General features: G+C 46.8%; 1 protein-coding gene across 1 annotated transcript in view; it reads right to left on the reverse strand.

Annotated features, from left to right (window-relative positions):
• Positions 1–1036: 1036 nt before the first annotated feature.
• The window catches only part of LOC125302396 (leucine-rich repeat-containing protein 30-like), a 12664-nt gene continuing 1200 nt past the window's right edge, over positions 1037–12500 (reverse strand). The window contains exons 2-3 of the mRNA XM_048255552.1: positions 2802–2827; positions 1037–1562 (exon numbers count right to left, since the gene is read on the reverse strand). Coding sequence (XP_048111509.1) covers positions 1175–1562; positions 2802–2827 — 414 coding nt within the window. The 3' untranslated portion in view covers positions 1037–1174. The remainder of the gene's footprint in view (positions 1563–2801; positions 2828–12500) is intronic.

The raw sequence follows: 12500 nt of genomic DNA on the forward strand, positions 1-12500 counted from the left end.
AGGTGGTGGGCAAGGTCAAGTGGAAAAGAGCCTGCTGCAGTAGTGACCAGAGAAGCTAAGCTTCAAGCTTACGAGCGACTGAAATAGAGATGCTGTGTGTGTGTGTGGTGTGGTGTGGCGTGTGTGTGTGTGTGTGGTGTGGTGTGGCGTGTGTGTGTGTCTGGCTGCATGTCTGTGCTTTCTAATGCCCTGCAACCCAAAGCTGGCGGAGGTATTCTTTGACCTTTGACCTTACACGGCTCCACTCAGCCTGCGACACCACAGCTATGAGCTCAGCCGGGCGCACGGGTTAGAAGCTCCACGGGGTCAGGGCTTGACCAGCTGAAAATCAGCACATTGTCCTATAATTACAGTCTTTGCAGTTATACTCAGAGCATCTCCTCTGCACACAGCACAAAGTCTTTGCAGTTATACTCAGAGCATCTCCTCTGCACACAGCACGAGGTCTTTGCAGTTATACTCAGAGCATCTCCTCTGCACACAGCACGAGGTCTTTGCAGTTATACTCAGAGCATCTCCTCTGCACACAGCACGAGGTCTTTGCAGTTATACTCAGAGCATCTCCTCTGCACACAGCACGAGGTCTTTGCAGTTATACTCAGAGCATCTCCTCTGCACACAGCACGAGGTCTTTGCAGTTATACTCAGAGCATCTGAGGTCTACCCATTCCTATCATGGCTATCACTGTCTGAGCTTTGCATTTTGCCATAGCACGTGGAAACCAGTCTTTCTCTTTACCTTTCTTTTTTCCATTTTCCTCTAAATCACCATGTCTGTCATCTGCTTCATCCTTTCTCTCGTCCACATTGTGTGTGTGTGTGTGTCTCTCTCAACTCTCCATCCTCTCTCTATCAATTCAATTCATAATACTTTATTGACATGACAACTAAGGCATTTGTATTGCCAAAGCAGTCGTGATGTTCTCTCTCTTTCTCTTTATCTCTCTTTAATTCTCAATCTCTCTCTCTCTCTCTTTCTCACTCTCTCACTCTCTCTCACTCTCTCTCTCATTCTCTCTCTCTCTATCTCTCTATCTCTCTCTTTATCTCTTTCATTCTCACTCTCTCTCTCTATATATCTCTCTTTCTCTCTCCCTATCTCTTTCTTTATCTCTCTCTCTCTCTCTCTCTCTCTCCCTCTCTCTTTCTCTCTCCGCCCACCGCATCTGTCCCCTCATCCAGGCTTGAGGTAGTTGTGGAGGGCGCTGAGGCCGCCCTGCAGCACCTCCTGGGTTGGCTTGAGCAGGGGGTTGTGGACCACGTGCAGGCCCTTGTCCAGCGGGTGGCAGGCCAGCCGTCCCAGGCGCCTCATGAGCGTGTGCAGCTCTGCGGGGAGGCTCTGCAGCTCGTTGAAGTCCACGTTGAGCAGCTCCAGGCGGCCCAGCGAGCCCAGCGTCCTGGGCAGCGTGTGCAGACGGTTCCTCTCCACGATCAGGATCTTCAGGTTCACCAGGTCCTGGATCTGGTCGGCGATGTTCTCCAGCTGGTTACCGGCCAGGTGCAGGAAGACGAGGCCTCTCATGGCGTAGACGCAGGCAGGGATGTGCGCGATGCGGTTGTGACTGACCAGCATGAAGGACAAGAAATATGTGAGGATGGGGGAGACTTGAAACAGTTTGGTTGGAATTATTATATATGTGAGGATGGGGGATTTGAAACAGGTTTTTTAACTATTATATATTTGAGGATGGGGGGATTTGAAAATATGTAAGGATGGGGGAGATTTGAAATATGTGAGGATGATATGTGAGGATGGGGGATTTGAAATATGTAAGGATGGGGAGATTTGAAATATGTGAGGATGATATGTGAGGATGGGGGGGATTTGAAATATGTGAGGATGGGGGAGATTTGAAATATGTGAGGATGATATGTGAGGATGGGGGGGATTTGAAATATGTGAGGATGGGGGAGATTTGAAATATGTGAGGATGATATGTGAGGATGGGGGGGATTTGAAATATGTGAGGATGGGGGAGGTTTGAAACAGTTTTAACTATTATATAGCATTTAGATGAATATTTCATGATATGGAAAGCACAATTTTATCAGAACATCTGTCAAGAAGTTGATGCTACAAGTACACTCGGTTTTGTGAAAAGCAACACACAAACATCTAATGTCACACAGACACCCTATGCTGAAGACTTCTCCTGAAGGGACCTACAGTAAACCCAGTCAGGTCTAGGTATGTCCTAACCCCTGGTCAAGGTTCATGTTCATGCTGGGCTCTGTAAAGCGAGTGCAATGCTCCTCCATGCTCATTTGCACGCACAGTCCCACTTGTTGGGAGGCACACGAAACCCGCTACATGCGCGCTGATGACGCAATTACAGTAATGCGTGCACGCGCCACAGACGTGGGAGCATGTCACGGTCTTAAAGGTGCTTGAGATGCTTTCTTATGAAGCTATAGAGATCAGCACTGAACAGAATAGATCTGTAGCAGTCTACATGCGTGTGCTATAGAGATCAACACTGAACAGAATAGATCTGTTGCAGTCTACATGCGTGTGCTATAGAGATCAACACTGAATAGATCTGTAGCAGTGACCCTCATGCGTGTGCTATTGAGATCAACACTGAACAGAATAGATCTGCAGCAGTGCCCTTCATGTGTGTGCTATTGAGATCAACACTGAACAGAATAGATCTGCAGCAGTGACCCTCATGCGTGTGCTATAGAGATCAACACTGAATAGATCTGCAGCAGTGACCCTCATGCGTGTGCTATAGAGATCAACACTGAACAGAATAGATCTGCAGCAGTGACCCTCATGCATGTGCTGCATGCTGCCGTACCTGAGGTTGAGTTTGGTGAGGTGGTGTGTGTGTGTGAAGTGCTGTGTGTGTGTGAAGTGCTGTGTGTGTGAAGTGCTGTGTGTGTGAGGTGCTGTGTGTGTGAGTGCTGTGTGAGTGCTGTGTGAGTGCTGTGTGAGTGCTGTGTGAGTGAGTGCTGTGTGAGTGCTGTGTGTGTGTGAGTGCTGTGTGTGTGAGGTGCTGTGTGTGTGAGTGCTGTGTGAGTGCTGTGTGAGTGAGTGCTGTGTGAGTGCTGTGTGTGTGGTGCTGTGTGTGTGTGAAGTGCTGTGTGTGTGAAGTGCTGTGTGTGTGAAGTGCTGTGTGTGTAGAGTGCTGTGTGTGTAGAGTGCTGTGTGTGTAGAGTGCTGTGTGTGTAGAGTGCTGTGTGTGTAGAGTGCTGTGTGTGTGGAGTGCTGTGTGTGTAGAGTGCTGTGTGTGTGAGTGCTGTGTGAGTGAGTGCTGTGTGTGTGAGTGCTGTGTGTGTGAGTGCTGTGTGTGTGAGTGCTGTGTGTGTGAGTGCTGTGTGTGTGAGTGCTGTGTGTGTGAAGTGCTGTGTGTGTGAGTGCTGTGTGTGTGTGTGAGTGCTGTGTGAGTGCTGTGTGGCCGCTGTGTGAGTGCTGTGTGTGTGAGTGCTGTGTGTGTGAGTGCTGTGTGTGTGAGTGCTGTGTGTGTGTGCTGTGTGTGTGAGGTGCTGTGTGTGTGTGTGTGGTGCTGTGTGTGTGAGTGCTGTGTGTGAGTGAGTGCTGTGTGAGTGCTGTGTGTGTGTGAGTGCTGTGTGAGTGAGTGCTGTGTGAGTGCTGTGTGGCCGCTGTGTGAGTGCTGTGTGTGGAGTGCTGTGTGAGTGAGTGCTGTGTGAGTGAGTGCTGTGTGAGTGAGTGCTGTGTGTGTGAGTGCTGTGTGTGTGAGTGCTGTGTGTGTGTGTGTGAGTGCTGTGTGTGTGAAGTGCTGTGTGTGTGTGCTGTGTGTGTGAGTGCTGTGTGAGTGCTGTGTGAGTGCTGTGTGAGTGAGTGCTGTGTGAGTGCTGTGTGAGTGAGTGCTGTGTGAGTGCTGTGTGAGTGAGTGCTGTGTGAGTGCTGTGTGTGTGAGTGCTGTGTGTGTGTGTGGAGTGCTGTGTGTGTGAAGTGCTGTGTGTGTGAAGTGCTGTGTGTGTGAAGTGCTGTGTGTGTGGGTGCTGTGTGTGTGTGTGAGTGCTGTGTGTGAGTGCTGTGTGAGTGAGTGCTGTGTGAGTGAGTGCTGTGTGTGTGAAGTGCTGTGTGTGTGAGTGCTGTGTGTGTGTGTGTGAGAGTGCTGTGTGTGTGGGTGCTGTGTGTGTGGTGCTGTGTGTGTGAAGTGCTGTGTGTGTGCTGTTTGAGTGCTGTGTGTGTGAGTGCTGTGTGTGTGTGTGAGAGTGCTGTGTGTGTGTGTGTGTGTGTGTAGGTGCTGTGTGTGTGGTGCTGTGTGTGTGAGTGAGTGCTGTGTGTGTGTGCTGTGTGTGTGTGAAGTGCTGTGTGTGTGAAGTGCTGTGTGTGTGAGTGCTGTGTGAGTGAGTGCTGTGTGAGTGAGTGCTGTGTGTGTGGAGTGCTGTGTGTGTGCGGAGTGTGTGTGAGTGAGTGCTGTGTGTGTGTGAGTGCTGTGTGTGTGAGTGCTGTGTGGCCGCTGTGTGAGTGCTGTGTGAGTGCTGTGTGAGTGCTGTGTGAGTGCTGTGTGAGTGAGTGCTGTGTGAGTGAGTGCTGTGTGAGTGCTGTGTGTGTGTGAGTGCTGTGTGAGTGCTGTGTGTGTGTGTGTGGGTGCTGTGTGTGTGGTGCTGTGTGTGTGTGAGTGCTGTGTGTGTGAGTGCTGTGTGTGAGTGCTGTGTGTGAGTGCTGTGTGTGGAGTGCTGTGTGAGTGAGTGCTGTGTGAGTGAGTGCTGTGTGAGTGAGTGCTGTGTGTGTGAGTGCTGTGTGTGTGAGTGCTGTGTGTGTGAAGTGCTGTGTGTGTGGAGTGCTGTGTGTGTAGAGTGCTGTGTGTGTGTGTGTGTGAGAGTGCTGTGTGTGTGTGTGTGTGAGTGCTGTGTGTGTGTGAGTGCTGTGTGTGAGTGAGTGCTGTGTGTGTGAGGTGCTGTGTGTGAGTGAGTGCTGTGTGAGTGCTGTGTGAGTGAGTGCTGTGTGTGTGAGTGCTGTGTGAGTGAGTGCTGTGTGTGTGAAGTGCTGTGTGTGTGAGTGCTGTGTGGCCGCTGTGTGAGTGTTGTGTGTGTGAGTGCTGTGTGTGTGTGTGAGTGCTGTGTGTGTGAGGTGCTGTGTGGCGCTGTGTGTGAGTGCTGTGTGTGTGAGTGCTTATTATGAAGTGCTGTGTGTGTGAAGTGCTGTGTGTGTGAAGTGCTGTGTGTGTAGTGCTGTGTGTGTGTGTGGAGTGCTGTGTGTGTGAAGTGCTACATTGTGTGAGAGTGCTGTGTGAGGTGAGTGCTGTGTGATATTGAGTGCTGTGTGTGAGGTGTAGGAGTGCTGTGTGGTTGTGCTGTGTGAGTGAGTGCTGTGTGTGTGAGTGCTGTGTTGTGTGTGTGAGTGCTGTGTGTGTGAGTGCTGTGTGTGTGTGTGAGTGCTGTGTGAGTGGAGTGCTGTGTGTGTGTGTGAGTGCTGTGTGTGTGGGAGTGCTGTGTGTGTGTGTGTGTGAGTGCTGTGTGTGTGTGTGGAGTGCTGTGTGTGTGTGCTGTGTGAGTGAGTGCTGTGTGTGTGAGTGCTGTGTGTGTGTGTGTGTGAGTGCTGTGTGTGTGTGCTGTGTGTGTGCTGTGTGTGTGCTGTGTGAGTGCTGTGTGTGTGTGTGAGTGCTGTGTGTGTGCTGTGTGTGTGTGTGGAGTGCTGTGTGTGTGAGTGGTGCTGTGTGTGTGTGTGAGTGCTGTGTGTGTGAGCTGTGTGTGTGTAGTGCTGTGTGTGTGTGTGTGAGTGCTGTGTGTGTGAGTGCTGTGTGTGTGAGTGTGTGTGTGTGTGTGTGTGAGTGCTGTGTGTGTGTGTGTGTGTGTGTGTGTGAGTGCTGTGTGTGTGTGAGTTGTGTGTGTGAGTGCTGTGTGTGTGTGTGGAGTGCTGTGTGTGTGAGTGCTGTGTGTGTGTGTGTGTGTGCTGTGTGTGTGTGTGTGTGTGCTGTGTGTGTGAGTGCTGTGTGTGTGAGTGCTGTGTGTGTGAGTGCTGTGTGTGTGTGTGAGTGCTGTGTGTGTGTGTGGTGCTGCTGTGTGTGTGTGGGTGCTGTGTGTGTTGAGTGCTGTGTGTGTGTGTGCTGTGTGTGTGTGTGTGTGGTGAGTGCTGTGTGTGTGAGTGCTGTGTGTGTGTGTGAGTGCTGTGTGTGTGAGTGCTGTGTGTGAGTGCTGTGTGTGTGTGTGTGTGTGTGTGTGTGTGTGTGTGTGTGCTGTGTGTGTGTGTGTGCTGTGTGGTGTGTGCTGTGTGTGTGCGCTGTGGCAGCTACTCTGATCCTTTTCTTTTTTCTTTTCTCTTTCTTTATCTTCTTTTTTATGTGTATTGTGTTTGTTGAGGGTATTATGTGTGTTGTGTTTGTTGAGGGTATTATGTGTGTTGTGTTTGTTGTGTTTGTTGAGGGTATTGGTACAACGTAGGCGTTTTTGGTGGGGTTTGGTCATTTCTTCTCTTACCGAGGCACTTTTGCTGTGCTGGGAGCATGGCAGCCTCAGGTAAAGAGAAGTTTGAATCTTTAATGCGGCGACATGGCATTAAAATTACAGCCAACGCCAGCATCAAAGATTGTAGCTTAGCTATAGGGAAAATCCACGTTGCCGTGGATCTGCCCAAGGTTTCTTCCTTGGTAAGGGAGTTTTTCCTCGCCCCTGTTGCTCTTGGGTGCTCCTTGTTGGTGCCCCAATTCCAATCCTCCCTCACACCAGACATAATTTCACTGCATTTCTTACTTCCAGTAACTATATGCATGTGACAATAAACTTCCTTGTATCCTTAAAAAAAAAAAAAAATTAGCCCGATAAAATAGTTTCTGCTGCGAATGAACAGTGCGGTTGTTTTGTTTTGGCTTGGTAGACCTGGTTAGCAGCTGTGGTTGAGCGTGGTGTTATGTCGGTCGGCACAGTTTTTCCTTTATCATCCCCCTCTAAGAAAGTGATCCTTTCTAATGTCCCGCCATTCATTAAGGACGATGTTCTTAAAGAAACTCTCTCCCGCTATGGCAAACTGGTGTCACCCATTAGGAAGATAGCAATATCGACCAATTCCCCATTGCTCAAACAAGTTGTGTCCTTTAGACGTTTTGTGTACATGACTTTGAACAACAATAGCGACTTGGATCTGACTTTAAATGTGGCCCGATGGGCCGGGTTTAGTTATCCTATTTACGTCTCCTCTTGTTTAATGAAGTGTTTTGTTTGTGGTCAAACTGGACATCTGGTGAGGGCCTGTCCCGAAAAAAGAGATGAGTCCACTACCGGTGGACCTGGGCAGGGTAACACTAGTAACAAACCAGTTGAAGAATCCCCTGAGATTATTGACTCTCCTAGTGGGGGGGAGGTTGCAGGGGTTGTCAAGCAGAGGGAGAGGAGGGCGGTGCCTCCACTAGAGGCTACCCACCCGCATAACAGTCCTCTTGGGAGTTGGCAGGGAAAGATAATGGCCAAATTGAACCTGACGTTCCTAGTAGCAACGATAATATCACCGCCCAAAACAGCGCATTAGCTGCGGATCAAACTGATGATAATGATGCGGAAGACGAAAGTTCCCAAATGGAGGATTCTGGAAGTAGGCCCAACGTTTAAAATTCCCCGACCCCGATTAAATAAGAGGAGACGAAGTCAGACACATGAATTTGCTAAAACTAAAAGTGCGAAGGTTCTTACTAGCAGCTGTGTGTGGGAGCCGTTACTGCAGGAGACGCATGGCGATGCCGCAAACGCAGCTGATTGGGCATTAGCGTGGGATGGGCTCTCTTTTTGAAGCCATAACACTTCCGTCAGTGGTGGTGTTGCGATCTTATTTGCAAAGGGTTTTACTCCAACTTCCCATGAATTTGTGGAGGTTATACAAGGCAGACTTTTTAAAGTCAGGGTTTCGGTTGAACATCATCTTTTCACTTTCATTTGTGTTTATGCCTCTACAAATGTAATAACGGATAGAGTGTCCTTCCTTGACAAGTTGTCTACTACTATAGCTGGGTGTAGTGGTAATGAGTATTTATTTGTTGGGGGAGACTTTAATTGCACAGAACATGACATAGACAAGAATCATGTAGAGCCACATATGCTTTCACGTAAAAAACTTGCCAATGTATACACACGCATGATCTAAGTGATGTGTGGAGAGCTTTTCATAAAGAACACAGGCAATATACCTGGACTCATGCTCATGGTAGCATGATTTCCATGGCAAGGCTTGATAGGTTTTATACATTTAGGCACCATCTTAATATTTTTGGGAATTGTGAGATAACCCCTGTGGCATTTTCTGATCATGGGTTGGTTTTGTGTGGGGTCACATTGAACTCTGTGAAGCCTAAAATTGCTTACTGGCACTTCAATACATCACTTACTCATGATAAATATTTTAATGATGTTTTTAAAACATTTTGGGCTGGTTTCAGAGAAAGTAAAGTTTATTTTGCTTCTTTGCAACAATGGTCGGATTATGGTAAAATACAAATCCAGCAATTATGTAAACAGTATACTCAAAACATCACAAGAGACAGAACCCGGCCTATTGAGATCTTGGAAGTTCAAAATTTGGCAATATAGCCGCGAGTGAGTGTGGGTTGGTCATGGATATTCCCCGGTGTTGTTCGGCCCATATGCCAGGGGCCATGAGGCAGTGGGCGCGGGCAACACAACCGTGGGAATATCCATGACCAATCTCCACCAATATGCTTTTTATACAACAATTCTACCACAAACTAAATAATCTGAAAACACCCCAATATTGTTTAAAAATGTTAATTTAGACATCGTTCTTACGCATCAAAAACAGTTCCTTTTCAATGAATGGCGTCTTGGTTGCTAGGTAACCAACTTTCCAGATCCCTCTTTACGGGTCTTTGTGGTTTCGTGTCTTCTTGAAAGAAATGTTGAAAGTCGGGGCTGAAATCACATTGATATCTAGCTTTGCTGCATGCATGTTACAAGGACACTGGGCCATGTTATGTAAGGGACATGGTACTGCAAAAAGCGGAAACACAGGCTACATTGCAGAACCACTCCAACTTTATTAATTTATGGTGAATAAATGTTACACTACTGTGCACAGCCCCATATGTTTTCTGACATGATGCTATGCGTTAGCAGCGGTTAGCTAACTATGCTAACGTTAGTTTTCTACAAGTCTCCTCCAAGTGACAATCATATTATAGGCCCTACACAATGCTGGCAATGCTGAGAAGAATTAGCATCCTCGTTTATCTTACTTACAGTACATTAAGTTGACTGTGTAGCTTAATCTGTGGTGAAGCACTGTTTTGTTATGGTTTGCTAAGGAACCCATTGCTTAAAATAGTGGAGAGCTGGGATGAGAACATTGTGTCAAATCTTCGCATTGTATCGCGGAGTGATTTATTATTAGCTGTGCAAAGTCTGAGTTGAAATGTCCAGGGATATTCCAACTCATGGAACGTCTCTCGGCCAATCAGAAACAAATAAATAGTTCCATAGAACCCAATTGTTGTATAATAGGAATTAATGCTAAGGGTGCATTGGTCCGTTCATGTTTTCGAAGTGTGGATCAGATGGATGTTCCTTCAAATTTTTTTTTTAGTCTGGAGAAGAAAAATGGACAGAAAAGATTGATCCACTCTTTAAAATCTGAATCTGGAGCTTTATTGACTGGTGATCGTGAGATTCGGAATAGAGCTGTTTGGTTCTATCAGGACCTATACAAGAGCAAACTAAGGGACGGAGAGTCTGACAGCCTTTTTGTAAGAGATCTGCCTCAAAGGGCCTAGATGGCATTCCTGCAGAATGTTATATATAAGTCTTTTTGGTCGGAGATAGGTGAGGACTTGCTTGCCGTGCTCAACGACAGTCTTGCTGGGGGGCTGCTGCCAGTGAGCTGTCGTGGGGCAGTCCTCACACTTCTCCCCTAAAAAAGCGTCTCACTGATATTAGGTGTTGGAGACCGTGTCACTCTTGTGTAGCGACTACAAATTGCTGTGTCGAAAGTTTTGGCCAACTGGCTGTCCAAGGTAATGGACCAGGTCATCCATCGGACCAAACATATTGTGTTCCCAGTAGGTCTATTTTTGATAATGTGGCTTTGATTAAGTGACATCATACATGTTTCCAAACTTCTTGGAATTGATGTGGGGTTGGTTTAGCTAGATCAAGAAAAAGCTTTTGACAGGGTGGAGCATATGTACCTGTGGGACACTTTACTTGCCTTTGGGTTCAGTGAAGGCTTTGTAAGAAAAGATCAGGGGTTCTTTACAGAGATGTAGAGTATACTCAAAGTCAATGGTGGGTTAAGTGCTCCCTTCAAGGTTGGCAGAGGTGTAAGACAGGGCTGCTCTTTGTCTGGAATGCTGTATTCTATAGCAATAGAGCTTCTTTTACATAAGTTAGGAGGGGCATTAAATGGTCTGTGTATACCTGGCTTCTCCTTTCCTGTTTGTCTGTCTGCCTATGCCCGATGACATAGTCCTTTTAATTAGTGGGGGAGAGGGATATAGAGGTAATTGTTAACATTTTAAGAGATTTGGTCAGTTTCATCAGCCAGAGTTAACTGGGCTAAAAGCGAGGCTCTATTTCTTGGACAGTGGGGGGAAGGGGTGCCAAGGCTCCCTGATGGGTTAGTTTGGAAGAAAGATGGTTTTAAGTATTTGGGTGTTTTTTGGGGGATGACAAAGTTTTGCAGAAAAACTGGGAGAGGGGCAGTGGAAAGTATTACTGGGGGCTTGAAGGTGGAAGTGGCTCCTGCCTAAGATGTCTTACAGGGGCGTGTACTCATTATAAACAACCTGGTGGCCTCATCCTTTTGGCATCGTCTGGCCTGTGTGGATCCTCAACCAGACCTTCTGAACAAGTTGCAGTCTGTTGTTGGGAACTTTTTCTGGGATAAGTTACACTGGGTTCCACAGTCAGTTTTGTTTTGCCAAAGGAAGAGGGGGACATGGTCTTATACATTTCCATAGCAGAACTGCTGCTTTTAGGTTGCAGTTTGTGAAAAAGCTCCTTACTGGACCCACAGTTGTTGCTTGGAAACTTCTGAGCTGCACAATTTTAAGAACTTGTGGGGGGCTGGGGCTTGATAAGTCACTCTTTTTGACAGTGCCACATGGGGTTGATGGTTCTAGGTTGCCTCCCTTCTACCGCACTCTTTTTAAAATTTGGGGCATGTTTAATGTTCAAAGGCAGGGGGCAACAACCTCCTTACACTGGCTTCTACAAGAACCTGTGGTTGGCGGCGCAAGAATGGACATTTCCTCATCCGATTTCCCTTCACTCCGGAGGAGGTTTCTTGATTCAAGGATTGTGACATTGAAGGATGTAGTAGACCTGGCAGGGTCAGACTTTCGGAGCGCTAGGAGGTTTGCTGCCTCCATTGGACTAAGGTCTCTTCGTGTGACCACACAACTCCTGGATAAGTGGCGCACTACATGCAACACGGATGAACGGACATTAATGAAGGAGTATTGCTCAGGAATGGTGCGGCCTTACATGTTTGATGACTTTGCATTGGTACTTTCACCTATTCTGAATGAGGGTGCTGGCCTGCTCTTGTCAGGCATAACCACTGTTGGGTTGAGCGTTTCCACTGGAAAACAGTTTTATCATGATTGTGTGAAAGTGTTTAATAAGAAGGTTTTAATGAGTAGGGTTGACACACCCTGGCGGGCTGTTTTGAATTTAAGTGAATGTGTGAAACCCGAATGGGGAGCACTTTACAAACCACCACTGTCTAAAAGGGTTGGGGATTTGCAGTGGAGACTCCTTCATGGGGCAGTTGCATTTAATGCCTTTGTCTGTCTTAAATCCAGCTGTGGGTCAAGATTGTCCTTTCTGTTTTCAGAGGGAAACTGTTTTTCATGCTTTTTTGCACTGCTCAAGGTTGAGGCCACTGTTTACAGTCATGGAACACTTGTTTAATTGTTTTAATGAAGAGTTCTCCCCAGAGACTTTCATTCTTGGTTTCAGATATCAAAAAAGAAAACAAAATGAATGTAAACTGTTGAATTTTATTCTGGGTGAAGCTAAGATGGCTATTTATGTCAGCAGAAAAAACAAAATTGAGAATCAGCCTGGAAATGATGTGTTAGTTTTGTTTCCTGCTACTCATGCAGAATCTTGAATCTTTTGAGGCTGTGTGGTGCTGCAGGCACTGTGTTCCGTCATTGATGACAATTTGCACTTTTGTCAACTTTTGTAGTCCTTTTGAATTTTTTTTTTTTTTTTTTTACATATTTTTTATCCTATACAAGAGTCTAATTGTGTGAATCTTTCTGTGTTTTTGTAAATCAATAAAGAAAGAGTTAAAATCTCAAATCTCTTTCTCTCTCTCTCTCTCTCTCTCTCTCTCTCTCTCTCACAGTGCTCCCTGTATCCCCTTCTTCTACTCTTCCCTCTGTAATCTTCCTAAGCAGTGTGTTTTCCAGTCCTCCCAGATGAAACTCATTCCATACTTTACTTTGTGTATCTTCTTTTGAGGGCATGCTCTTCTCTATCCTGAAAACCCCTCTACCTAAATATCTGTCTATCTTCCTACACCCACCTGCCTGTCTCATTGTCAGTCCAAACACACAGAGTTGTATCTATATTTGCAA

This window comes from Alosa alosa, chromosome 1 (genome assembly GCF_017589495.1).
Source record: "Alosa alosa isolate M-15738 ecotype Scorff River chromosome 1, AALO_Geno_1.1, whole genome shotgun sequence".
Taxonomy (NCBI): Eukaryota; Metazoa; Chordata; class Actinopteri; order Clupeiformes; family Clupeidae; genus Alosa; species Alosa alosa.